The 27500-nt window shown below is 50.2% G+C and overlaps 1 protein-coding gene across 6 annotated transcripts; it reads left to right on the top strand.

Moving 5' to 3' along the window:
- The first annotated feature begins 575 nt into the window (after positions 1-575).
- On the top strand, positions 576-21867 carry PTGES (prostaglandin E synthase). 6 transcript variants are annotated; one of them, XM_074556066.1, is made up of 5 exons: positions 2635-3070; positions 11762-11862; positions 16259-16462; positions 17833-17915; positions 19720-21867. In XM_074556066.1, exons 3-5 carry the CDS (start codon positions 16355-16357, stop codon positions 19967-19969), a joined length of 441 nt encoding a protein of 146 aa, XP_074412167.1. In that variant the 5' UTR covers positions 2635-3070; positions 11762-11862; positions 16259-16354; the 3' UTR covers positions 19970-21867. The 6 variants fall into 6 exon arrangements, with proteins under 6 accessions (XP_074412169.1, XP_074412167.1, XP_014125022.2 ...); XM_074556068.1 differs by lacking the exons at positions 2635-3070; positions 11762-11862 and adding an exon at positions 576-1315; XM_014269547.3 differs by lacking the exon at positions 11762-11862.
- The last annotated feature ends 5633 nt before the right edge of the window (positions 21868-27500 follow it).

Genomic DNA, 27500 nt, shown 5'->3' with positions numbered 1-27500 from the left:
GCGCTGCATAGGCACAGTGAGAGTTTCACCAGGACAATCCCAGCTCTGATGGGAGGAGGACTGGAACCTTCTCAGCATCTTAACCAAGGTGCTAATTGGGCTGGCGATTAACGGAGAACACAGAGATGCTTGTTTTGGGCTTTATTTGCGAGCGGTTGTGCACACACATCATTACACAGCCCGAGGATTTCCGTAGCAGTGCTTAGGGCTCTGCAATTCGCAGCGCTGAACGTGTCAGAAAGCTGCTGTGTAAAACCAAGTCCTCAGAGCAGGTTTTTTTTTTTTGTCCTGACAACTTCACTATCTCCCCACCATCACAAAAAAAAAAAAAAAAAAAAAAAAACCACAAAACCAAAAAAACCCACCAAACCCACAACCACACAAAAAAAAAAACCACACACAAAAAAAAAAAACCCCACAAAAAACCCCACACACACAAAAAAGGAAAAGGGTTTCTTTTCTCAGTACTTTTTTTTCCATTAAAAAATTATGAAACGCACTTTACAGCCATTCCCCAATTTATTTTTAAAATCTCTTTGGAGAAACACTGAGCAGCGTTATTTAGTATTCAAAATAACCTGCTCAGGATTTGATGACTGTTTTTGAGCAGGGCGCTCAGTGCTGCCGACTGCCGAGCAGCCGGGAAGCGCCGATGATGCAGAATCCAGGCTGCCAGCTGCCATCGAGCCTTGAGGGGGGCACAGCTCACACCCTCGGCTCCCCATTCCAAGGCTGAAATGGGCTTTCATTCCTGGGTTTGCCCAGCTGTCTGCCCTCCAAGCCCCGGGGTGTGCTGATTTTCCAGAGCTTTCCTGCTGCTGTTTCCACTTGGACACCCAGAGAGCCCAGAGGCAGGGACTGGCAGTGGGATATGCAGGATTCCATGTCACCTGGGCTCTCTTCAGGCTCTCTTGGAGTCAAATAAGTTTTATAAAGGTGGTTTAATACCGCTGAAAATGCTGGGAATTCTCCAGACACCGCTTTCCTCTGCATCTGTCCGTGTTGAACGCTAGATGGGGCGTCAGACACAAGGTTTGTTCCCTGCAGAGAACTGAGTCATGTTTGAGAAAAACAGAGAAGCGTGGACGCCCATCTGCAGAGCTGACGGCTTGTGTTGAGAAACGTGATTTCTTGGGATACACAGTGACCCAGCCCGCGCTGCTGAGGGATCACAGAGAGCCAGAGCTGAGAGAGCCATTCCAGCAAAACAGCCAAAGTCATCCTGCAAAGGAAGGTGGAGGGTTTGGATAAAGAAATCAGGCTGTTCAGCTCGGATCTGCAGATTTTCCTCTGTCCATCTGATTACAGTGGACAGGTTGCCTTTTATTTATTTTATTACAGTGTGAGATGGTTGCTTTTTATTTATTTTATTACAGTGTGAGCTGGTTGCCTTGCTTGCCTCTCAGGCTTCAGCAGGTATTTCACCATTCCCCTGTAGAATCAGTGTGGTCCGACAAACACAGACAGGGACTGTCACCCCTGAATCCCTCTGGGATAAAGGGTAGTGCCATGTTGTCTTGCAAAGGGTGAACCGGTTTCATAGCAGACCTTTCTGACTGATGTACGAAGGGGATGAAATGTCCTGAGCAAATTTTTCATGGTGCTCTCATGTGTTTTCACAAGGTCTCAACAGCTCGGAAGAGACTGCATCTCCCAAAATATAGATGGGAAATCCAAAGTGATATGCTAGAAACAGCACAGAGAAGGAGAATTACCTCATCTGCAAAAAGAAGGAGTAGCATGAGATATATCTATAGATCTTCTCCTTTCCATGTGGGAGGGAGGTGGCATATATTTCCTATACAACAATAGGACGTATGCTGCATAACAGGTACCAGATGGGTGTTTAAATAATCTTCAGCTGCTGCATGTCATGCTGTTATCTCATTATCCATTACAAGTTAAATGGGTTCAAGCTGGGCCTGGACATGGATGAGAAGTCTAATAGTGGTGGTGAGGCTGACATTGATGGCAATTTCCTTGAACAGCAGTCTGGAAGCTCCAAGTGGAGCACAGACCCTGCACCACACAGTCCACAGTGCAGTGTTTTGTGCCTGTTGTGTTGAATATGTTGTTCCTCAACACCCTCCTGTTCCCTGGGCACAGAACTGGCATCCTGTCATGCCTTGATGTTGCCCTCCTGACCAGCACAGGGATGGGGTGGTTGGCCAGCATGTGGGTCATGTTGAACCAGCTGCCACAAGCTGAAAGTACTGAAAATCTGCAGCAGGGAAGAACTTTAGGTAGGTGTTCACTGTGCAATAGGCTTGGGGTGTCTGTGATTTGGGGTGTTGATCAGCAGTGAAAGTGGTGTGGTGAAAAGGAGAGGGTGTGGAAAAAGGGAGGATGTTGCAGAGAGTATAGGAAGAAGAATTGTAGGAATTTGGGGATCCTACCCAAATTACCCACTGCAAACACCAATGTAGGGCGTTTGCACCCCAAATTACCCACTGCAAACACCAATACAGGGTGTTTGCACCCCAAATTACCCACTGCAAACACCAATACAGGGCGTTTGCACCCCAAATTACCCAATGCAAACACCCATATAGGGCGTTTGCACCCCAAATTACCCACTGCAAACACCAATACAGGGTGTTTGCACCCCAAATTACCCGCTGCAAACACCAATACAGGGTGTTTGAAGAGGGTAATTTGGGGTGCTAATGCTGTTGTGGTAGAGGAGGCAATGAAGATGGGGTATCTGTGTTGCAAAGCAAGAGATAAGGGATGCAGAGATGGGGTACTCAAGGCCAAGGGTGAGGAGAGAGAAAAGTCAGATGAGATTTTTGCCGGGCCTGACCCTGTTTCCAGTGTGCTGGAATTTCCTGCCACCTGCAATGTGATTGGTTTAAAGGCAGCACTTGCAGGACTTTGGGCTGGCTCACTTTGAGCTCTGTGGCAGGGAGCTCAGAGAATCTGGGATTTGGCTCTCAGGGCAGCATCACAAGGCAGCAGAAGCTCCCAGCTGGCTGGTGAGCCAAGGAACATGTCTCCAGCCAGGGGGCAGTGTGCTGGGAATCAGGGCTGCAGCCCCATCTTCAGTTCATGGAGTGCAAGGGTTTTCCAGGTAAGAATTCCAAGATCTATGAATCAATGCGTTTCCCAGAAAAAGTCTGTGTTTTTGTTGGAGGATGTGTAAGGTTCTCAATATTTCCAAATGCTTTGTTTGTGAAAGAGGTTTGGAAATGTGTTGTTTTACATGAGTTGCTGGGCTGGCAAGAGGTCCTGTGGAAGATTTCTAACTGGAGAAGGAGAGCTAGGAGACTAATTTTTCCCTATATTCATTTTTACATAATCTCTCCCTGCCTTCTGACTCTGGCTAGATGCTCTCTAACAGCCTGAGTTTTTCTGAGAGGATTTTCCTTTATTTTTATCCTTTTTCTACCACACCACACACCCCCCTACGCCCCGTATGTGTGGTTTTGCTTTGTTTTCTTTCTCTGCTATAATTTCAGTATCATCTTCCAAGTGCTGCTTATCCTAAACACGGAGATGAGGCAGTGACAGGAAAGGGCTGCCACTCTGACGTACATTGGGATCTTTAAAGAGTGGGATTGTGGTGGGTTTTATCCAAATACAGAGCCTGGCTAAGCTCTGAGGACTACACTAATGCTGTGGAAAGGCTCTTGAGTCATGGAATATGTTCCCTGACCTTTCTGTAATGTGACAGGAGCAATAACACAAAATACCAACATCTACATTAACATTGAGCAGACATTGTCTAATCCTAGAAACACCCAGGGAGTCAAGAGCCTGTCATCCTTCTCTTGCAGGTAGGAAAATTGAGGTTTGCAGATGATGAAAGTTTTTTTTTTCAACACGGTAGTTCATAGCAAAGGGTTTAACAATTCCGTTTTGTCACTGAAATGTTTACTCAAGAGCTTGAGCTGTGATTCAACTTGGACAGGCTTCAAAATCCTTATCTGGGGCACAAAATCACAGAGTCCTTTGGGTCAGTGTGTGGTGCTGTGCTGTGTGAAGAGGGACAGTCCGTGACAGCAGTCACAGGGGTTCTTAGATAAAAGAAGAGACAAAAATGTTGACTCTATGTTCAGAAGGCTTGATTTATTATTTTATGACATATATATATATATATATATATATTACGTTATAACTCTACTAAAAAGAAATAGAAAGAAAAGGTTCATCTCAGAAGGCTAGCTAAGAATAGAATAGAAAAAGAAATTATAACAAAAGGCAGCTCTCTCGGACTCTGTCCAAGATAGCTCGGCCTTGATTGGCCATTAATTATAAAATCTAAGATGGGCCAATCAAAAGTCCACCTGATGCATTCCACAGCAGCAGATAACTATTATTTACATTTTGTTTCTGAGGCCTCAGCTTCTCAGAAGAGAAAAAAAATCCTAAGGAAGGATTTTCACAAAAAGATGTCTACGACACAGTCCAGCAGGGAAAGATGTGGATGAGTTTGGCATCTGAGTGAAACAGAACATTATCTACTTGTGCAGTAAATCTGCGCTTGGGAAATAATTCATCTGATCACATCTGAACACTTGTGAGATTCTGAGGTACCAGGAGGATTGGATTTTGTCCTGGTTGCTGTCTCTGAAAAATTCCATTGAGAGGTTCTTCCCTACAACAAGAAAAAATGTTTTCTGTCCGGATGCCCAATGTCAAAGCCCTTTTCCCTGAGCCCAGGTTGCAGTCAGAGGGCAGAATCTCATCGAGCTGTCCCAGCAGCGTGAACAAGCAGAGCTGGGATGCTCAGGTGCTTCAGGCAGAGCTGTCCCTGGTCTGCACCAGCACAGCTCCTCCCCAGAGCAGCTGGGACAGAGCAGGGCTTGGCAGTGCTGCCACAGCTCTGCAGAGGGAGAAAAATGGGATTTTTAATATGTAGGTGGAGCTACACAGGTCGTGTTACCTGGTGGGGATGGGAGGGAAGGTGTTTGTGTTTCAGCTGTGCTCCATTGTAGGTGAAGGAAGCTGCAGTCTCACATTTCTTGCCTACCGTGGGAACCTGCTGGAAGTTGAATGTTCTGTAGATAAGCACAAGGTGACACTGCTGGCAGGACACTGCTCTGCTCTTTATGGAGTGAGTCCTGGTGCTGGAACCTGCTTGATCTTTCGCACATATCAGCTCCACCAAGCAGGGATGGATGGAGATGGTCTTTCTCAGAACAAGCACATTAAAGTGCCTGGCTGCCAAAATAGCTCTGTTCCCACAGGCCACTGTGTGTTCCAGAGGCAGGAGGAATGGAGGGAGGCAGCCATTGGGGTTTGGATAGAACCAGAGGTTTATTATGTTCATATGAAAAACAGTTGCCAGGAATGCCACAGGCTTTGAAGAGAAGAGTTTTTAAATCTGTACTTGAGCAATCTTAACAAGCGTCCATTTCTCAAATGGACTTTTGCATCATGGACACACTTCAGTCTCATATTTTGGTGCTAAGAATAAAGTTAAGGAACAGCTTGGAGAAAATTGCTATTAAGAGTTAAATTACTGGTTAACTACTGTTAAGTGCCAGAGGTGTGAGGCACTGGGGCTCAGGTGGGTGTTTTATGGGCTGCTTTGGGTCTCTGCTGTTGCAGGACAAGAGGACCCAGCAGCTCACCTGATTCACCCTCCCTGGAAAAGCCATGTGGATGTGGCACTTCGGGAAGTGGTTTAGTGGTGAACACTAAAGGAGGTTAGGGATTGGATTTGATGATCCTAGAGGTTTTTTCCAACCTGAATGGTTCTGTGATTCCACGATAAAGGCACCACCCAAAGCCAGGTGCAGATAAGCAGCAGTGTCCACTGGACCATGCAAATCCACCTGGGCTGGCAGCTGAGAGAGGCACCCTCAGGGCAGGAGCTCAGGAAAGCAAAGCAGGGTGTGGAGGTGCTTTATTATTTAGCAGCCTTGCCTTTTCACCCCTTCTGGCCTCCAGGCTCTGATTCCGTGCAAGGTCCAGATGAATAATGTATGAAATGGTAGAGATAGACCCAGTGGATGGGCTATCAAGGGGCAGTTAGGCTCTGTTTTGACTTGTAGGGTAAACATTCCTGCCGTAGACATCCTCTGTGGTTTAGTGATTAGATCTGGGAGCTGCATTTGGGGTCAAGTCAAGGTGCTCTCACCCAGCTCCAGCAACATTGGCTTGGCCACATCATCTGTTCCTAGTAATAATCATCATTATCACCATCATCATCATCTCAATTCAGATTTTGTTTCATTTTGGAACTTATTGTCCAAGGATGTGGTTTAGTTTGAATGGTGTGCACAGTGAACTTGGCATGTAAATATTGAACATTCCCGTTATTTATGACAACACATCCACAACAAAGAGAATTAAACCTCGTGCTGTAGGTGCTCACTGGTAAGATGGGGACACTGTGAGAGTTAAACTTCACCTGCCTTGATCCTGCCTTTGGTTTTTAACCTTGCTTGTAAAGTTGAGCCCAGAATTTGAAATTGGAGAGTGTTCCTGTTTGGCTTGGCTCCAGGCATTTCTGGTTTTGTTCTCCAGGCTGGCTTGGAGCAGAGTAGGTCTCTGTGAGCCTGTTTGCCTGTGTAGCAATAGTTCTCACTGAAAGAACAAGAAATAATAGAGAAACTTTAGCCCATATTCTATCTTAAATAGAATTATGTTGTAGATAATAATTTAGGAATAAAAACGGTGTGAAAGAGATGAAATCTCAGCTGCATGGAATAGGAAAACACTAAGTTCATATGGTGTGGGAGGATTCCTCAGGAAGAGTAGGGCATGAGTAATGCTGTGCCCTCACTCCAGTCATGGGCTCTGATGTGGTGAGTGGCTTGTACCTCATCCAAAGCACAAAAATGGTGCTGTTATTATGCAGACAGCCCCATCCAATGGTTTTGGACCCTTAGGTGAAAGAGGATTTAAAAGGTTTTGGGTTGGACCCGATTCTGGTTGGACCAGAATCAGAGGCTGTGTTTGGTTTGGGGTTTAGCACAGGTAACACCCTGCTCCTACACCCATCTCCTGTGAAGAGCCACAAACACAGGTCACTAAAATTAGTCTTGCAAGGCAGCTGTTCTGACTGGTGCCTCTGCTTTCCCTGCTCTGACTTCAGCTCATGCCCAAGTAAAGATCTCTGCCTGGTTTTAATCAGCTCAATTAGCAGTTGACACTGGGGACCAAGTAGGTTCATCAGGAGAAAGTGAATAAAACAAATAGCAAAAGTGAATAAAACAAATAGCTTCCCCATTTGTTCAGCGAGGCTGGGTCTGGGCCCCTTGAAGTGCTGGGAAGATTATGGAGCAGGGTCTCCTGAGCAAGAAGGGATTTGGTGATTTCTGTGGAGACTAGTGAGGCTTCCTGGAAATTCCACCAAGGTCTGTCCTTCCGTGTGGTTTGGACTCAGAATGTCATTGATGACCTGTAACTTATGCCTCAAATCTTACTCTGAATGACCTGTAAAATATCATCTCCATACAGATTCCTCAGTGTTAAATAAAGGTCAAATCTGAAACTGCTAGGTTCTTTTTCCAGGACATATTTTATCTAACAGGAAGAAAAATGTACTCTGCTAAAATAAAATGTTTCCTGCAGGACCCCAGTTTCCAGCTATTGTTAAAATGTGTGGTTGAGGGCTGAGAACCCTGTGGCCAACAGGGATCTGGAATGAGTTGAAAAGAGGAGAAGGATGTGCTCTGCAAAGAACAATGTTAGGTCCACACTAACAGCACAGAAAAAAAGGAGATTGGCTGCAGGATACAGAGAGGCCCCAAGAACAGGGATGAGCAGCCAGATCTGATGCTGATAGCTGTGAAGTGGCCCAGGGCTGTCTTCTATACAACATTGCTGGAATTCCTACAGTTTGGGAGTAGCCCCTCTGGAGTGCTAAATAACTTGGTGTGGAGTCATCCTAGACCCCTCAGTGAGGACTTGTGGCATTTAAAAGAAAAATGAGTTTTTAGGAGGTTGAAGGACGTTTGAAGTGCAGGGGGTAAAGGAGTTGGCAGTCATGTGCTGGTCATCTGCTTGCTTCAGCATAGAGGGAAATATGAAAGTATGACTGGGATAATCAAAAGCATGGAGAAATCTCCTTTGAAGAGAGATGAAAGCAAATGGGTCTGAAGTAAAGCTGAGTAAGAGGTGCTTTCACAGACATGTTTCAAAGGAGGAGAATGCTGGGCAAAGCTGAGCAAGAACTGATGTTCTTCTTAATTCCCCTGTGTGGCTGTGACATGAACAAGAGGGGAAGAAGATCCCATAAAAATCTTATTATTATTTTTATCATCGTCATCATCTTAATTTAAATCATGTTTCATTATGGCACTTCATTGTCTCCAGAAGTAATTCAATTTTAACAGTTTGGATGGTGACTTGATGCATGTAATTACCAACATTAACTTCATGTATGACAACAAATTTACAAGAAAGAGAATTAAACCTTGTGATTCAGAGCTTAAGTTAATCTCCGACTTCTGAAGATGGGATGAATCAGGGTGAACGGGACCAGAGAGCCTCAATCCACTGCTGTCTCTCACAGGGACAAGTCCTACCTTGAAACCACAGTCCCAGAGCTGAGACAGCCCTGCAAGGGCCTCACTCGTGGTGAAGAGCAGCAGCTCCTTCCAGCACTGAGCATTCACACAACTTCCCTTGCTGCAATTACAGTGCAAAACAGCTCCTTGCCCCTTCCTGACGCCCACCTCTCCTTGTGGGACAGCTCCAGCCCCACTGGTGTAGCATCCCAAAGCCTCCTGTCCCTACAGCCTTCCCACAGCTGGGATCCATCTTCTCTCCTGCTGATGGGGCAACTCCTTGTTCCTTCTTGCCCGAGTCAGTGGTGCTATTAACAGAACTGTGCTGTGCTAGAGAGATGCATTCTGCTGCTTTGTAAAACACTGCAAAAAGCACATATTCCCCCATGGAGGGCTGCAGGCTTGCATCAACACAGGGTGGGGCAGATTTCTGGGAACATCGTGAGGGTGTGGGCTGTAAATCAGGAGAGCAATCAGCACATGGGACCTGGGCTGGTTCTCAGACTCCTGCCAATGGATCATTCAGGCAGAGAAGAAAACTTAGGATGGTTAGTCCAAGCATCACTGCCTGCAGAGCAGAGTGGAGAGGTTTTTCTACTTCTTTGCATCATTCAACCCAAATTCTGCTCTGGATAAAGTCAGGGTCACACAGCCTGGGTCATGTTGTGTTGTGCCAGTGCTGCAACTGCTGTGAGCAAGAGGCCAGCTGAGACAACAGCACAGTGAAAACCTTCCAGCAAGGGGGCTGTAAATAACACAGCTAAATTGCTCCCTGCTTTCCAGGCTGATTGTGGGCAGGGTGTTCTCAGCATTGCTAGTGAGGGGTGTTTATTAACAACATCAGGATTGAAACCAGACCACCTGGTTTCATCAGGTGAAAGACCACCTTTTGGCCTAAAATCAAGCCCATAAGATGTGTTGTTCATGACTCCATGCAGGAAAAAGGGAAAGTTTTAGGATGTGTCTGGACCAATGACACAGTGACTTGACTCATAAAACCTCAAATTACTGAGCAGCTCTGAGTTCTGCCTGAGTCAGACCTTGTGGGAAGGATGTCCTGATCTGCTCTAGGGAGCTCAGTTGTCCCCCAGGACGTTACAAAGTGCCACTTACAAGATTGGCATGTGTGCTAAGGAGATCTAGACAATGTGACCTACACAGGAGGGTGGGAGGAAATGCTGCTGTTTAATTTGTGGGTGATGAAGGGGACACAGAGAACTCAGGGGTTTGAAAATAAGCTCTGTGTTTTAGAAAGCTTTGTGGTGGGTGAAGCTCTATGGCAAAGGCTCTCCTTGGAGCGGGTTTCACCAGGCTGGTGAAGCCACTCAGCTTGGGCCAGGGACAGGCAATGATGTGCTGACCTTCCCATTCCCTCTTGTCCTGTGAGAACTTGAAAATGCCTATCTGGTGAAAACAGGGCTTAAAAGACTTTAAAATGAACAAGCTCAGCAACCTGTTCTTCCTGGGTTGCAAGGCAGGGTTAACAGCCCAAGAAATAAAAGATTTGTTTTCTAATTTTCACCTTGAAGCTGCTCATTGCTGTTAAATGTCAGATCTGGAAATAAGGCTGGAATAAGGGGCCACAGTTGCTCCCTCTCCCAGCCCTGTTAGTGAGATAGGGCTCTTAATGCTGTGATTGCCATGCCCTGATTCCCATCTCTCCATAACAGCATGTGGAGGCTGGATTATGCAGCCTCCTTTACCTTTGCTCTTGTTTCAGAGCACCCCAGCAGGAAATCTGCATCTACGTTGTAGTTTTGCAAATTCCTGAAGTCTAGGAAATGTTCCCAAATTCTGACATTTTTGGCGGTAATTTGTTCCTCTACTCTCCCAGTCTGGCAGGGAAACTCCCTGTTTTTGGGCAGTAACACAAGTGGTTTTTGCCTGTTGTTTACGTCTGATGGGATCTGGTTCTTGGGAAGCAAAACACATCACGAGATGCTGAGGTGTGGCTGAGTGAGAGAGAGAGAGGCACAGCTCCCCTACTCCCCAAGCCCTGAGCCCATCTCCCACCTTCATCTGGTCTCAGCAGCAGCAGGTGCAGCTCTGCCTAAAGCCAGCACCTAAACCAGCTGGGACAGAGGAGGAGAGCACGAGAGAGGAGGAATAATTCCCTCAGCTCCTCTCCCAGCAGGGTTTCATCCCTGCAGGCACAGAGCAGCACAGCCAAGGAATTCTTTCCTAAGAGAAAGCCCAGGCATGAATCCATGTGAGGCTCAGAACATGAGAGAATAATCTGCTTGCGCACACCCACAGCCTGATGGCCTCTCTTCAGCATCTCTGGTGTCACAGCAGCAGAGGGGACAGTGCCTCCTCTGCAGCCAGGGTGGATGTGACAGCTTAGGGGACAGGAGGGCAGCAGCCCAGGAAGGGATGGTGGATGGGGCTGGAGGAGAAGGCAGGAGGACATGCCACAGCCTCTGACTTGGCCCTGGGCCTGTTCCCTGCCTGAGGAACAGCAGCTCCTCTGCTCTGCTGGAGCTCAGAGCCACCACAGCCTGCCCCTTCCCTGGGCCCCTCCTGAAGGCTTTCTCCTGCTGCAGGCATCTGCTCTTCTGTGTGTGAAGGACAATTGGGGAGAGGCTGATCTCACATCCCTCATGCCTGAGGCCTCTCAGATAGCTCAGCCAGTACTGTCGACTTCAAAATGCAAACCAGACAAAATCTGCCTGAGTTTGCTGAAGGCTGAAGCATCCCAGTTGTTTCCTGAGATGTTGGTTTTCCCCTGCCTGGTGTTTGGTAGGAGAGGGATCACAGAGGTGGCTTCTGTGAGAAGGTGCAAGAAGCTTCCCCTGGTGGGAAGGACTGCTGCTCATGAGATTGGACCCACACTGGAGAAGTTCATGGAGAGCTGTCTCCCATGGGAGGGACCCCACAGTCTCACAGGGGAACAACTTCTCTCCCTGAGCAGCAGAAGAAAATCTCAGTGATTAAATGGCCAAAACTCCCATGTCCTATCTCCCTGCACTGTTGGTGGGAAGAAGGGAAGGGTTGGGGGAAGAAAAGGTCTTTTTAAGGGTTTATTTCACTTCTCATTATCCTCCTCTGATTTTGTTAGGAATAAATTCGCTTTGTACCCCTAAGCTGAACCTGTTTTGCCCTTGGAGTTTTTCTCCCAGTCCTTATTTCAACTCATGAACCCTTTCATTAATTTTCTCTCTCCTCTGCCCAGCTGTGGCAGGGGAGGGCAAGTGAGTGACTTTCCTGGGTGCCTGGAGTTTGGCCAGTGTCAAACCACAGCAGATGCTAATGCTGGGGGCCAGAGGTGCTGATGGTTCCTCTGCTTACTGACTTTGCAGTGTCTTCTGTGTCCTGCTTGCTGAAACAAGCATGAGGAGCCCAGGAGTCTGGGGATAGGGAGCTGCAGGTGAAGCAAGAGGATTTCCCAGCTCCACGGAAGGTGCGTCATGGTGGTGGGAGCTTTCGTGCAGACTGGGGAGGGAAGGCAGGTGGAGCACCCTTCTCACTAATAAACAGCTAAAGCACTCATGCCTTTACTTGAAAAGTCATCGTGTTTGATGAGCCAGCACAGCACAGCCTCCCTTGGCAGCTGGGTTTCCCAGGATGGGTGCAGGTGATCACTGGGGTGTGCAGGCTCCAAGGCTTTGTGCTGGGAGCAGCAGGAGGAAATGGCAGGGCAGGAGGGCACCAGTGTCCAGGGTGGCTTTGGAGCAAGCTGGGAATGGAGCTCAGCTCCTGGGCTGAGCTGTGTGCTCAGGGTAAGCAAAATCCCGGCTGGGCTCTGCACCTTCTCCACCAGCATGCTGGGGAAGTGCCACCCACCTGCCCGTCTCCTCCAGCCTGGAGCAGCCCCTCGGGCTCTCTGCTGTGGGATGTAATTGCTCGTTAGGGAAAATTCTGGGGCTGTAATTGCTCAAAGTACCTCTGGGATCAGGGTGGAGCCCGGGCTGTGCCACCCCAGCGGACGTGCCAGTGCTCCACTGAACCAACCCTCTGTCTCCTTTTGCTGCCACTGGAAATTCCCCAGAGGAGCAAGAGTGGAAAAATGTAGTCACAATACTGCAGCGTAATTCACTTGGTCAAATAAATAACCTGTGTGGAAATTGAGAGTGATTTTTATTTCATAATCTTGCCGAAGCAGAATCACTTTTACAGGCTTCTATTTTTAAGTACTTTTCTCGAGCATTTCCCATTAATTTTTCATTCCTTCTGCTTCCTACAGTTCAGTTACTCCTCCAGCAAAATGCTGCATTTTCCCCTACAGCTCCTGGGGTCAGTCTAACCTGACAACCTAATCTTTCAAAGCCTCACATTTATTTTTATTAATAATTTCTCAGAAAAAAAAAAACCCAAAAAAACAAAAACAAAAAAAAAAAAAAAAAAAACAAAAAAAAAACCAAAAACAAATCAGTGGTTTTGGCTAGTGGTGTTTGGTTTAGGTAGATCTTGTCCTGCGTTGAGACCTCTCATGCTCAAAGTTTCAAGGCATGACTGATCAGTTTAAGACATCCTGCTCTTAGGACCTGGCATTCTTAAGGCAAGGGCTCTGTCCTGGCAGGATGTGATCTGTGGAGGAGGATCAGACCATGAATATTAACAGCATGGATTAATGGGATGGGTGAACACGCTTCCGGCAGCTGCCTTGCCTTGGGTCTCAAAAGCCAGGAAGGTGAAGGGTGGATGTGTTCTACCCAGCATGAGAGCCCTGAACCTGGTAACCTGAAAAGGAGCTGGGATCCCAGGAGCATTGCACCTGCCTTTGCAGCCATCTGCTGCTCCTCATCCCCATCCATAGCCCTCCCCTCTGGGGTTCCACTCTGTGTAGCACTGAAAGGGGTTTGAAATCCATACACACACAGAAAGGGGTTTGAAATCCATAGACACACAGAAAAAACCCTTTTTCTAAATTAACACATCCACACCTGAGTTTGCCCCGAGGGATTATCCCTAAACAAGGTGTGCTTCCTGATCTCTCTGTTCAATGTAAATTTGTGCCAGTTGCTGGTGCAAATTGTTCAGGGCTCTTTGCCAGTGTTTGAACAATGCCAAGGAGGAGAAAGCTGGCTGGCAGGAGGAGTCCTGGCTTGTCTGCAGGTGCATATTCCTGCTGCTCAGCGAGCTGCTGGCTGCCTTGGGAGGGGTGCATGAAGGTGCATGAAGGGAAAAGGTCCCGCTGCTGAAGGCCCCGTGGACTGGATCATCTGCTGGTAAAAACTGGAGCTGCTGGATGGAGGGTGGGATGTGCTGGGGAAGGGTCTGGCTGCCTGCCCTCTCCCAGGCTCCTGGGAGAAAGGGGCTGCTGGAGAATGTCTCATCCATGCTGTGGGGCTGGTCTGGCCCTGCATAACCCCAGACCTTGGGCACTGAGGTCTTCTCTGCTGTGGGTTGATCCCTATCAGCTGTGGAGAGGAGGGATGGGAGGAGCACAGTTTGGGATGTGGCTTTGCCACTCACTGCCTGCTCACACTTGGCATTGAGGTGTTTATGGTGCCCTGCTGAGCTCCAGGGGTGCATGGTGGGTTTGGATGCAGTTCACTGGTGAGCACCCCAGCTCTGAGCACAGAGCCTGGATCCACACGGCTGCTGCATGTCCTGGTGTCCCCACTCCCATCCCAGGGGAGCAGCCTGCCAGAGGCTGCAGAGCTCCACACTGGGCTGTGCCAGGGCTTGTTCTGCAGCTTCCCCAGTGCCAGGGTGGTGGTGACCATCTGCAAGCACCTCCCTCTTAAAACCAAATGCTTGTGGTTTTCAAAGGCTTCCTGCACTGCTAAAAACATAACTCTAAGGCCCCCTGCCAGGTGCAACAATAGTCTGTGAACTGTAGTTCTGGTCACATTCAGAAGAGCCAGCTGGGTTCAGGAATAGCATGATTTATTGAATGTCACAGATATGGTTCTTTTGGATTGCCCATGACAAATGCCTGAACTGCAGAGTGGCTTTATAGAGCACTAACAATACAATGGCAATCACAATCTTAATTTCCCAGGTTAACACTCTGAGGACACAAGACTTGCCAAAAGATGACCCTTGTGGGGTGGGAGAGGACAAATCTGTTAAACTATTCCTGGAATTTCAAGTAAAATTCTTGTCTGCCAGCTAGATATTAAACTGGCCAGCTTTTACATCTTATTAGCCACTATAGTGCAAAGTGCTGCCAATATGATCAAATCTTCTGTTATTTGTGGATTTATTGTACAGAATATTTATTGGTAGGAGGTTTTGGTTTGTCAAAACTTTTCTGGGTAGAAAAAACTTTTCAGGTAGAAAAACTAGACCACATGGCCTCCACTGCACATTCACCCCCATGCCATGGCAACACAAATCACAGGAGCTACATCCAGTTCCTATGCTTGCACTGCAGGTCCCATTGCACATCCAGCTTTGTCTTTTCTTTAGTGCTTTGTGCTTCCATGCACACACTCAGATGTTGTGAGGCTGAGCCAGAGCATTGCATGGAGCGGTGGAGTGTCTTTGGGTTTGCAGCACCAGGGCAGAATGGCCATGAGGGACATTCAGAGGCAAATGCAGAGAATTTTCTATTTTCCTGTTTTGTTTTGTTTGGTTTTTTTTTTCCTGTGTTAAGGAAATGAACACCAAATCCAGCCCTTCCACTCTAATAAACTTGGAGAGCTCCTGTCAGCCCCCACACTTCCAGCTCCCTGAGGTTTGCTGCTGCTAGCCCTGGGGGAGAAGGAGTTAAATTTGCATTAAATAGCAGCCCAGCTGCCTGCAGAGGCTCCAATCCCACCCTTTATTCCACAATGTTTCATGGCTGATGAACAGCCAGCTCCAAATTCACGTGGCACTTTTTAAACCAAGGACAAAACTCCATCTGGCTGCCTCGGTTCAGAACGACCTGCTTTGGGTTGGACGGGCAGTTTTCACTTTGTGCAGTTTCATGGCTTTGCAGACCAGGACATTCCTGGCTGGGTTCCAGGCTGGTCATTCCCGGGGCGATCCCTCCTGGGAGGGACAGACCGCTCTATCCGCTGTCCATCCCTCTGTGCAGGTGGATCTGTGGGCATGGCTTGCCTGCCGCTGCCCTGGGAGTGAGCCCAGCTCAGGAGCGCTGGGCGGGACGGGGCTCCAAGTGCAGGATTGCTGGCGGCTGGGGCGGGCGCTGAGCGCGTTCCCAACCCCTCCTGCCAAGGAAGGATCCGCAGAAGCTCCGCTCCGGGGTGAGCAGCGCCCGCCTGCCACAGGGATGCTCCGGCGGCTCCGTCCCGGGGAAACGCGGGGAGATGGGGCAGGGAGCGGGGCTGGACTGGGGACGTGGGGATGGGGATGGTTCGTGCTGGGGCTGGTTTGGGGAGGTCCATCTGGGGCTTGTTCGGAGAGGTCGGAGCTGGGGCTGGATTGGGGAGGTGGAGATGGGGATGGTTCGTGCTGGGGCTGGTTTGGGGAGGTCAGAACTGGGGCTGGTTTGGAGAGGTTGAGCTGGGGCTGGATTGGGGAGGCTGGAGCTGGGGATGGTTTGAGGAGGTTGAGCTGGGGATGGTTCGGAGAGGCTGAGCTGGGGCTGCTTTGGAGAGGTCGGAGCTGGGGCTGGTTCAGAGAGGTGGAGCTGGGGCTGCTTTGGAAAGTTCGGAGCTGGGGATGGTTTGGAGAGGTCAGAGCTGGGGGTGCTTTGGAGAGGTCGCAGCTCAGTGCCAGGTCCCTCTCCAGGGCTCTGTCTCCTGCCCCGGGGAGCCCATCTGCCAGGAGCTGCTGATAGCAAGGTGTGAGGAGCAGAGAATCCTGCTCCGTGTGCTGGTTAGGGGTTCCTCGCTGTCCCGGCAGCCTGGCCGGAGGGTTTCGCTGGAAAATGAAAGGATTTGTGTTGTGTTTAAACGCAGCTGTTCCTGCCTCTCCTCTGTGAGGCTCTGTCGCAGCCCAAGATCTCCCCCGGCTTTGGGTGTTGAAGAGATCCAGCCGCAAGTTCTTCTCCCAAAATGATGGAAAATAAAGTGTTCCTGTCATTCACGTTCTACAGCACGATTCTGATTTTAAAAATGTATGTCGTTGCCATCATTACCGGCCAAGTGAGACTCAGAAAGAAGGTAAGATCTAGTTTCGTTTTCCTTCTCCTCCCTTTCTGGCTCTTTGCTTGGGTTTCTGTGATTTTGCTTTCTTCTTTTATTCCTCTAAAGTTCAGCAAAATTTTCCTGAAGCTAGCTGAGTTTTCTTTGACTTCAGCTGAAAGCAAAACGTTTTTGTTTCATAGCTGCAGCAGATAAATATCTCACATCTCTTTGACCCTTTCTGTTTGTTTCTACCATCTGTAGCTAGATGTTTATGATTTTGGAAACCTAATCTAAATAATAATCAGATCTAAAATGCCAAGCAGGTGAGATGCTTCTAGAAAGAGTCTGTTTACAGTTAATTTGCAGGGTCTGGAAAAAAAAGGAGAAGGGAAAAAACAAAGTTTAAGAAGAAATCATTGCAATGGTCTTTTTTCTTGTGGTGTAGCAGAAAGTTTTTGGGCTTTTGGAGGCTGACTGGTTTAGGGAATGCTCCAGGAGAGCAGCAAGTCATGGGCAATAAAACAATAGCTGGAGGAGATGATTCTTGGTCGGGGAGAAAAATACAGGGAGGACCAGCTGCTGTCAGGAGTTGGGGCCCACTGGACTTTTACTACCCCAGCTCCTGATAAAACCCAGCTTTCTGTACAATCTATTTTAAAGTACTTGAGGAGTTTCTGACTGCATCGGTGGAGAGGGAAGGAGACATTTCTGGTCTCAGATAGAACACAAATACCCTGTGCTGTGGCATCATTGTGACTGATGAATTGTCTTCTCCCCTTGTGATTCTAAATGATGCTCCAGCCCTGGGACAGTTTGGGCTTGTACCATAATTTTAAAAAGCACCAGAGCCCTTTCCAGGCTGTAAAATTAAGCTGTCAGATGTAGCCAGGTTCCTGAGGAACAGCTTCTGAGCATAGGTGAGGAGCTCACACAAATAATTTTCATTTTTAACTTTATTAGTGTAGGATCCCATTTTCCTGTGGGAAAGCCACATAGTGTCACTGCCAAAAAGCCAGCCAGGAAATATTCTCTAATCTGTCAGTCCTGGTTATCTTTTGGAGGCTGCATTGTGTCTGCAAGCTCTCTGCCAGCAGCGGTGGCTGGAAAATCTCCTCTAAATGGGTTTCATGGGAAGAAGTGGATGGGGGTGAGGTGGGAGCTCCCTTGAAACCCTCATTTGGGACCTGCTCAGCAGGCAGCACTGGGATTTTTGGACAAGAAAAACTCCTGAGGAGGTGCAGGACAGCGTGCATGGAAATGCAGTGACCTTCGTTTTTATGAAGAGCGGTAACAAATTTGGGCAGGTAAAATCCCCTCAGGACTTCAAGATTAGGGGCAAATCTTCCGCCTGTGGGGTTCCTGAAGGCTGTGAGCAGGCGGGGACTGTCTCTGGCTGTCTCTTCCAGGCATTTGCAAACCCAGAGGACGCCCTGCGCAATGGGGGGCTGCAGTTCTACCGCCAGGACCCTGACGTGGAGCGGTGCCGCAGGTGAGCGGGGCCAGCATTCCCAGTGCCAGCATTCCCTCTGGTGTCACCATTCCCAGTGCCAGCATTCCCTCTGGTGTCACCATTCCCAGTCCCACCATTCCCTCTGCACCAGCTGCTGGCAAACAAGAAGTGGGAGCTTAAAGGACTCACTAATTGAGTCATTTTCTAGATGGTCAGACTGCCTCGAGCTCTGCAGTGGGACCCTGCTCACGAGAGCAGTTTAATCTTTAGCATGGTGTGCACTGGAGCGAGGGCAAGGGAAGGATCTGGGTTTGCATTCAGCATCCAACTCTGATTAGCTCTTTTCTAAGTGCTCAAAGTCCTACAGATTCCCAATGTCTCATCCCATACTCACACACTTTGTGTGCTCTGGACAGGCAGCAGAGTGACTGGTCCCTGTCACTTTTTGGGGGTTTGGGAAAAGGCTGAACAGGATTACAATAACTTTTACCTCTCTGATTGGGCACACTCTGAATGTTACCCCTCTTCTGTGAGAATCACAGTTTCTCAGAGGTAAATCACGGGGTTATTCAGCCCTGAGCTTGATTTGCTGTCCCCCTTACCAAAGGAAGTGCCTCAAGTTCTGGATTGCTGATGATGTGCAGGAAAGGGGTTGGAGTTGTGCCCTGCTGTCCTTGAACCCTGGGGACCTCACTGATCATGTCCCCCCAGCATTTGCTTTAGAAAACATCCAGTGCCACCCCCAATTGCTGGGCTGCCAGGGGGAGGAGGAGGAGGAGGATGGAAAATGAGCTGTTTCCTTCCTAGCAAAAATAAAATAATAGCAGAAATAATATTCATAATCTTCTTTTGATTAGTCAGGATAAACAAGCTTCCATAAAAATAAATAAATGGAGCTGCAGCAAAAACCTGGGGCAGCCTGGGATCTGACTTGGGCAGCTGGAGCTCTCAGAGCCCGTCCTTGCTGATGGATTTGCAGCCCTGGAGGAGACACATTCAATCCAAGGTGTTTCCCCAGAGCAAGGGCAATGTCAGCTTCTCATCTCAGACTGCCTGGAGGGGAGCAGAGCAGGGGTCTGTGCAGGGCAGGACAGAGTAGGGCAGGATGTTTACCCTGTGCCTCTGGCTGCCTCACAGCTCTCTCTTTTCTCCTCCTCCTTCTTCCATTTGTCCTCCCAGCCCTGCTGAACCCCCAGGTCCTTGTTCAGAGGATGGTGCCTGAGGGAGGAGAGGCACAACCTCACTCATGGCCTGACCAGATCCTGTCTCATCAGTGCTGTGGTGCTGGCAATGATGCAGTGACACCCAGGCAGGTGCTTGTTCAGCTGTAGCACAGGACTTGGCTCCATCAGTGCTGATGTGTCACCACATGGCCACAGCATCCCCTCCAGCCCCTTGGGCCACTCCTCCCCAGTCCCCCATTCATGGAGAAAGGTGAAGCCACAGCCCCTCCATGCTGTGATTTCTCCACTGCAGAAGCTGTGCTCTGGATCTCCTTTTGTTGTGTAGTGTGGCCACATCTGGGGCCATGCCATGCTGGCACCACACCAGTTTTGAGCTTTTTGCAGCTTCCCAGGGTCTGTGTTTTGCTCTGTTTATTTGAAAGCTCCAACCCTGGAGCTGTCATCTGCTGTGCCAAAGGTGTCCCAGTCAGAGAGAAAGTTTCAGGGGCTCAGCATCCCAAGGGAGAGACACAGGGTGTGAAATTCTCCTGTGTGTAGGGGAGAACTGACACTTTTTGGGGCTGTGTCTGCCCATCCCATGGGGGAAAGGCCCAGCAGCACCTAGGAATGGGTAGAAGGAATGAGAAAAAACAGGGAAACAACCTCATCTCGCTTTTCAGGGCCCACCGCAACGACATGGAGAACATCTTTCCCTTCCTCTTCCTCGGAGCCATCTACTCCCTGCTGGATCCCAGTCCCACCGTGGCCAGGATCCACTTCCTCATCTTCTGTGTGGGAAGGATCGTGCACACCATTGCCTACCTGCTGCAGCTGAGGGCTCCCACCCGCTCCGTGGCCTACGGCGTGGCCCAGCTGCCCTGCTTCTCCATGGCCCTGCAGATCCTGCTGGCCACCACCCCACACTGGTAACAGCCAGGGAGAGCCAGCACCCAAACCCCCTCATCCTGACTCTGCTGGGCCCCTGGAGTGGGAGAGAGTGAGAGAGAATGAGTGTGTGTGTGTGTGTGTGTGTGTATGTGTGTGTGTGAGTGTGTGTGTGAGATGCCAGCAGGGAGGTCACCTGCACCCTGAGATGTTCAGTGCAGCCTTGATGCCATCAGGATTTGTCAGAGGAGGCACCAGAGAGCAGGGAAATGCAGGAAGGGAGGTTTCTGTCTCTCCTGCTGAGGATGAGAGGTGGAAAGCACATGGACTACTCCTTGAGGAATGGGGTCATTGAAGGGAAGGTTTTCTGTGTTTGGAACTGTGACTGTGGCCTTTTCCTCCTGGTCACGAATATCCCATGAATCAGACAGGGATCCCACAAAGTCTCACAAAGGGATCCCATGAATCATGAGGGTGCCACAAAGTCTCTTAGTCAGCAGATGTGGTTGGTAGCAGAGGTTATAAAGCAGCCTCCCTTCTCCTGCCCAGCCACGTGCATCTCTGGGAATGTCAGTCCCTTAGCACTTAGTCCCTTAGGTTCCCTCTCCACCAAGGAGCACAGGAGGCTGGTGCCTTCCAGGCAGGCTGACAGGGAAGTCAGAACCCCAGGGGTGATGTTGTGAAGCCATTGGAGCATTCAGTGCTCCCAGTGCCACCTCATGTGACACCATAGCCCACAGCTCCCTGCCAGGAGCCCCAGTGCAGCAGGACCTGGAGCTCCTGGCAGCTCCCAGCCAGCACAGCTGAGGCTTTTCCTTCTCAGCCTCACCACAGCAGGATGCAGAGTGACATGCCTGGAGGAGCCAGCAGGAATCCTTTACCCTGGACACACAGCCTGAATACATTTGCCGGACACAAAATTCTGGGGCTTCTAGAATGTCTGAAATGCTGGCACAAAACAGGGGCTTTGCAGACAGGGTTTTCTCCCAAAGGGCAGTCTAGTCCACATGCCACTAATACCTGAAAATGCCCCAGAGCATCAGACTGAGTTTCTCCCCCCTGTTTGTAGCCTTTCTCTTGCCGTTGCTATTTGGGAAATGTGCCCTGATTGCCTTGGGGGAGTTTTCTTTCAGCAGCTTCCTGCTGTCCACTGCTGCCATTCACAGCCTGGAGCAGCTGGTGTTTGCCGAAAGCTCTGGAAATGAGCAGAGGGGCTTTGCAGGGAGCATTGCTGATCTGCAGGGTCATCCAAAAGTGTTGGGGAGGAGAGGCAGGGACCAGTGCACTGCATGGTGACAAGGGCCCATGGGCTGCTCTGCCCCACAGCTGTCCTCAGGTGCCAGCAGCAGCAGAAATGGAGCATCCCTCTGGAGGAGAAGGAGGAGGAAACCTCTGCTCTTCAGTGCCTCCTCCCTCCTCTGAGGGCAGCACAGAGTCTGAATAGCATCACAGGGGCAGGCCAGAATGAGTAGAAAATAAATTCCCCTCCCACCTGTCCTGTGCACTAAGGCTGAAATTCCCCTCCCACCTGTCCTGTGCACTGAGTCTGTTCCCTTGACTCTGCTCTGCTCAGAGATCTTTTGCTGAGCCCTCGCTGAGCACTGGGGACACACCTGCTCACACTGGGGACAGCTCAGGTAGAGGTTTCTGTACCAGTAACTCCATCCCAGAGCAGTTGTGGCCTCAGGCTGAGCTGTGAGGTGAAGGTTGGGGTGGAATTCTTTGCTCTCCCACTGCGAGGAAGGTGGGCAGGATTGCAGGTTCAGCACTTCATTCTTGGTCAATCCTTCCCACAGATATCTGGGTGACACAGACCCCTCTTAACAAATCTTTTCTGCCTCACGTGGTGCACAAGGTCTTGCACTGCTGTATGTTTCTCTGCCGCTGCACATGCATCCTGGTGGCAGGAAACAAATATTCCCAATAAAAACAAATCATTGTGCTCTGATACATCCTTCCTTGGGGAGCAGCAGATGCAGCTGGGCAGCAGCTGGGCCCAGCCCCAGCAGGATGGATCTCAGCAGGATGTTAAACCCCACTGCAAAGCCTGGAGTGTCCTGGGGCTTCTAGAGACATCCCTTTCCTCTGCACTCACCTGCCCTGCAGAGGAACCTCTTTTCCAGGTGTGCACTATTTGTGCTGATCCTTTAAATCCAGCAGAGCTGGGAATTACAAACAGCTCTGCTCACTTTTCCTTCCCTGAGTAGCAAGTTGTTACAAAGCTTGGTGTTCACCCCAAAATCCTGGAGGGCTGGAGAAGCTCAGGTAAGAGGTAGTTGCTCTTCTTTCTCTTCTTAGGACTCATAAAGGAGCTGCTTGTGTTTTCCAAGACAAGTAGCCCCCTTTTTTTTTTTTGCACTAGGTTGCTGGGAAACAAATGCTTCATTTCTCTGGTTTTCACGTATTTTCTAAAATTGGTGGTGGTGGTTGGGAGGTGCTGCCCACTGGGTTGCTGGGAAACAAACGCTTCATTTCTCCGGTTTTCCCCTATTTTTTTAAAGTTGTTGATGACTGGGAGGTGCTGCCCTGTTAGTGTCTGTGTTAGTTTCATAAAATGGCTCCACTTGGTTGTTTTCTTACCCTGTTTGTTTTCAAATGAGAAAGGCAGTGGTTTTATAAAATGGACTCTCTCCCAGTACATGTTGCTGAGGTTGGAGGTGTGGCTGGGATGGAGATTTTGCCCCAGGAAGGAAGAAGGGAGGCTCCAGAAGCCCCTTCCAACCCCAGATCTGCCAGCTGCTTCTGCCTCCTCTCAGCTGCCTGTCCAGGCCCTGAGGCTGATGCCCTGCTCAGGGAACCTGAGGTTACATGCAAAGCCCTGCTTTCTCCTTTTTTATTAAAAAAAAAAAAATAAACTCTGCTTACTGGCTGCAGGGAAAGGCTTGGGAATGTGAACTCTCCTGGCTCAAAAAAAAAAAAACAAAAAAACAAACAAACACAAAAAGCCTGCAAGGCAAACTTAAGAGAGGCCCAAGCATTGCACTTATTTTGAAGTGTTGTTGAAGTCTGGGGGGAAAAAAACCAGGCTGGGCTCAGTTGCTGGAGCAGCACCAGTCCCATCAGGGCTCTCCTGGGACCAGGTGATCAGAGCCATTGGCTCTCCCCTGGACACTGCCAATGATTCCTGCATGTGAGAGGCATTCCTGCCTTTTCCCAATTAATATCTATAGCCCTGAGCTCCCAAACTCCTGCTCTGGCCTCAGTGTAGGCAAAGGATGTGCCCAGTGTGTTCTGCTGCTCCAGGAGAGCAAGGACAGTGGCTGCACCCACCAGTCTCTGCATTTTGGGGTATGCTTTGTATGTCCAACAACTTGTTTTTCACATTTGGCTCAAACAGGAAACAGCAACACTGTGAACCCACCTGGGACTGCAGAACAACAAAACTGGTGCTTAAATGGGTGCAAATTGAGAGAGGAGAAATTTCAGACATTAGGAAGGATTTTTGTAACATTAGGGTGGTGGGACACTGGTACAGGCTGCCCACAGAGGCTGTGGATGCCAGGTTGGATGAGACCCTGAGCAGCTTTGGTCTCATTCCGTCTGTGGGTTGGGAGTAGGTGATCCTTAAGGTCCATTAAGGTGATCTTTAAGGTCCTTTAAGGTGATCTTTCAGGTCCATTCCGCCCCCTTCCGTGGTTCAGTGTGTGAATGTGATTCACGCCCAGTACGTGTCTTCCCTCACGGTGTCTGGAGCTGCGAGAAGAGCAAGTGGAGACCCGGCACAGGCTGCTTTCCCTCCCACACTCTTCCAGGTGCTTCAAGCCCCAGGATCCGTCCCACCCCTGAGCACAGCACGCCTCTCCCGTACCTGCCTGCACCTCTCCCGGGTCTCTCTTCATCCACACCGTTCCCTGGTGGGATCTGGACCAAGATTCCTCCTTGGACAGACTTTTAACACAGATCACTCTGCTGCCCTCCCAACATCCCCATTCCCTCTAGCAGGTGGGATTTGATTCACAAACCCCCTCATTCCTCTTGAGGAACTGAGATTCCTGCGACTTGTAGAGAGAATGAGAAGAGCCAGCTCTACCAGCATGAAAACTCAGAAGTCTCTGGAGAAGAGAGCAGCAGGGAATGGCCGTTCTCTGGTGCACGAGGATGAAGTTGGCACCGGGAAAACTTTTTCCAGAGGGCGTTTTTTAACAGGGCTTGTGGGGCTGAGCCCAGCTTGAGATGTGGGATCCGGCCGGGCGCGGTGCAGAGCGGGGGGCTCGGGATCCGGCCGGGCGCGGGATTGGAGCGGGGCAGCACGGGGGGCTCGGGATGCGGGATCGGGATGCTGTGGGGTGCGGAGCAGAGCGGGGCAGCGCTGCGGGGCTCGGGATCCGGCCGAGTGGGGCTCAGGATCCGCCGGGAGCGGTGCAGAGCGGTGCGGGGGGCTCGGGGTGATGCCGTGGGAGGTTCGGGATGCGGTCGGGAGTGGTGCAGGGCAGAGCTGCGGGGCTCGGGATCCGCCGCGTGGGGCTCGGAACCCGGCCCGATGTGGTGCAGAGCGGTGCGGGGGGCTCGGGATGCGGCCGGGGGAGGTTCGGGATGCGGTCGGGTGCGGAGCAGCCCTGCGGGGCTCGGGATGATGCCGGGTTTGGTGCGGAGCAGCGTTGCGGGGCTCGCCCCGGGCTCCGCGGGCCGCGCTGCGCTGCGCGGGGCTGCAGCTCCCTCGTGTGGCTGCGGGACCCTGCGGGGGACACGGGGACACTGCCCGGACACCGCACCCGCGGAACCTCCGCCCTGCCCTCCGTCTGCTGGGGGTGCGCAGGGAAGGGTTTGGGATGGATGGATGGATGGATGGATGGATGGATGGATGGATGGATGGATGGATGGATGGAGGGTGCCATTCCTTGGGGAACGGGCTGATGTCTGCTCCACTGCACATCAGCCTCTCCAAAACAAGCAGATGCGATGCCAGCTCCAGGGAGATCCTCCCATCACCGCACACTTGCTCTTTGGGAGTCACCTGGTTGAAAACAGAGTGGTTTGAGGGAGGAAGCAGTTTGTAAATATCCTTGCAAACTTTCTCTGCTCCTGAAATTGTGGTGTATGGATGCAACGCTGTGCATCTCCATGCAATAGTTCTTCTTTACACGTGATGACATTTCCTGGGCTTTGTGACACCAATTACCAAAGGAACCTTTGCTTCTCCCTTCTAATTATAAAGCATTACACCCCTGTGCACAGCTACCCTCCAGCTTCTCTGCTGCCTTAGGGTGCTTCCCTGTGGGGTTGGAAAGAAGCAGCAGCCAGCAAAATATCTGCTGCAGGGAGGAGATGCTCCTTCCATATGGAATGTGGAGTTTGGGGAGAGCATCGCAGCTCCCAGGACAGGAGCACTGCTCCAAAGGGCAGGAGGGGCTCTGCTGCTGGGAGGTGACACGGTGCTGTCACAGGAACGTGTGTTCCTGCAGTTTGTGGATGGTGCCACAACCATCCTCAGACCTTCCCGTTGCCACCAGAGGGAGAAGGGCTCAGCAGCACAAGGATGAAGGGAAAGGAGGATGCTGTAACCACAATTTGTCTGTAATTCATTCTGGGTGAGCCAGGCGGGTGTCCCCGTGAGCTGGAAAATGTGAGCTCTGTTTTGTCTTGCTGCCGATGCTGATGACAACACAAAATTGTTCTCATTAAAATATTCTAGGGGCAAACTTCAACTTTTCATCAGTCAGCAAGTCATGCACAAGTGTCAGGCTGGGGGGTCAGAAACAAGGGAAGGGGGTCCAGAAAGATCCTCCCATCACCTGAGACCCACCCTTTTGGATTCACCTGGTTGAAAACCAACTGCTCTGAGAAAGGAAACAGTTTGCAAATGTCTTTGCAACCTTTCCCCACTCCCAAAGTTGCAGTGCATGGATGGAGAGCAGGTCTCCTGTCAAAATTACTATTGGTGATGGATGTGCTCTTCCAGGGAGGAAAAATGCCCCTGTCCTGGAATAGGAGAGGTTGCACAACACCTTGGAGCTCCTCAGTGACAGCCTTCCCCCAGCATCTCCCTCCCTGTGGAGTGCAGACCCTGCCAGGTGAGCTGCAGCTCTCCACGCTTGTCTGTCTCCTGTTTTGAGGCCCCTCAGATGCCCATCAGCTCCTGGGAGCTGGCTGACCATGGCTTGAGACCTTCTGCTCCAGTGGCAGATGAACTGAGGCTGGGACAGTTCAGGCAGGAAATAAGTGACATATTTCCAGCAGTCAACAGTGATGAGTCACCGGAGGAATCTGCCCTGGGATCTGTAAGTTCATCACTTCCAAGGGTCTCTTGACTCAGGGCTGGATGATTTCCAAAGGGGTGCTCTGCACTGGCCACGTGCTGAGGACATGAGGATGCTGCTTGGGTGATGTTCTTTATGCAGGAGCTTGGACAATCGGCCTTCATGGCCTACAAGCCACTTGCTGAATGGATAAATAAGTGGTTACAAAGCAGCAGCAGAGCAGTTTGGCAGGGATGGTCAAGTGTGGGACCATGGTGGGCCTGGGGTGATGCCCAGTGTGGGGACTTGATTATGTGGGATGAGCTTTGTTCCCCTCTAGGGAAAGCTGGAATTGTTTAGGGGTCCTTCCTTCCTCAGCCTTGGATCCACACATCCCAATGGCCACTGGTGATGGGAGGGACAAAGGGTTTTGCTGGCAGGGAGTTGATCCTGTGGCTCTCATGGAGTTGAGCCTGTGGCTGTCATGGAGCTGATCCTGTGGCTCTCATGGAGCTGAGCCTGTGGCTCTCATGGATCTGAGCCTCTCTGGGTGCAGGGGAATACAGTTGTGGTCCTCTGGCTGTGTGGGGGGATTGGGGATGGCCTGAGGAAGAGGAAGAGGTGACAGAGACATCCTGAAAGTGACACCATGAGAGCTGGCCTGCATGGAGGCTGCTGTGATGAAGGCAAATAAAGGAAACAAGGGGAACCCAGGTGTCCCTTCTCCTCCCAGCTCCTGAAGTCAGCAGCGCAGCAGATTTCTGCACAGGCAGTTGAGTCCCTGCTATGTTGCACCAACACACACTCACCATTGATTTTCTCTCCCTCTCTGAACTCACCATAGCATTGATGTCCACAGTATCTTGGGGCAATGGATTTCAGGCTTTATTTGTGCAATGTGGACACTTTCTGCCTTGCTCTCTGATCCTCTCCTAGCAATTCCTGCCACTTGACTCACTGCCTTTCAGTCTGAGCATGCGCTGGGCAGTTTCCCTGGGCACATCTTCACACCTCTCCACATTGCATTAAATCCATTAAATCTGCTGCCTGATAGCTCAGCACTGTGAGCTTCTGTAGCCCTGTTTAAGTTTGTCTCAACTACTTGGCATCACCTTTGCCTGATCACTGATTCCTCTTGTTTTGGGTGCTCTGCACCTGTGGGCCTTTGCTCCCTGGAAAGTGCTCTACAATCCGATGGTTTATTTCTACCCTTTGGTTTCTTTCAGCTCAATTTCTGTGCAGAATCTGACCCTCCTTGCTGCCTCTTAATTCAATTTCTGCCCAGGCTGCTTGTCCAGGCCAGGTGGGGAAACCACAGAGGCTGGTGATGGAAGACTCAGGTGCCTATCACATGCACTGACACGTCTCTACTCAGTAAAATATTTATTCCTCCATTATTT

The sequence above is a fragment of the Zonotrichia albicollis genome, chromosome 21, assembly GCF_047830755.1.
Source record: "Zonotrichia albicollis isolate bZonAlb1 chromosome 21, bZonAlb1.hap1, whole genome shotgun sequence".
In the NCBI taxonomy this organism is placed as follows: Eukaryota; Metazoa; Chordata; class Aves; order Passeriformes; family Passerellidae; genus Zonotrichia; species Zonotrichia albicollis.
Note: the sequence above shows the minus strand (reverse complement) of the source record. Positions and strands in the feature narration are given on the sequence as shown.

Excerpts from the sequence above, each read along its gene's own strand:
- PTGES (XM_074556068.1), top strand. The coding sequence starts at position 16,355 with ATGATGGAAAATAAAGTGTTCCTGTCATTCACGTTCTACAGCACGATT. Across the intron at positions 16,463-17,832 it reads AAGTGAGACTCAGAAAGAAG|GCATTTGCAAACCCAGAGGA; the intron begins GTAAGATCTAGT and ends TGTCTCTTCCAG. Across the intron at positions 17,916-19,719 it reads GACGTGGAGCGGTGCCGCAG|GGCCCACCGCAACGACATGG; the intron begins GTGAGCGGGGCC and ends CTCGCTTTTCAG.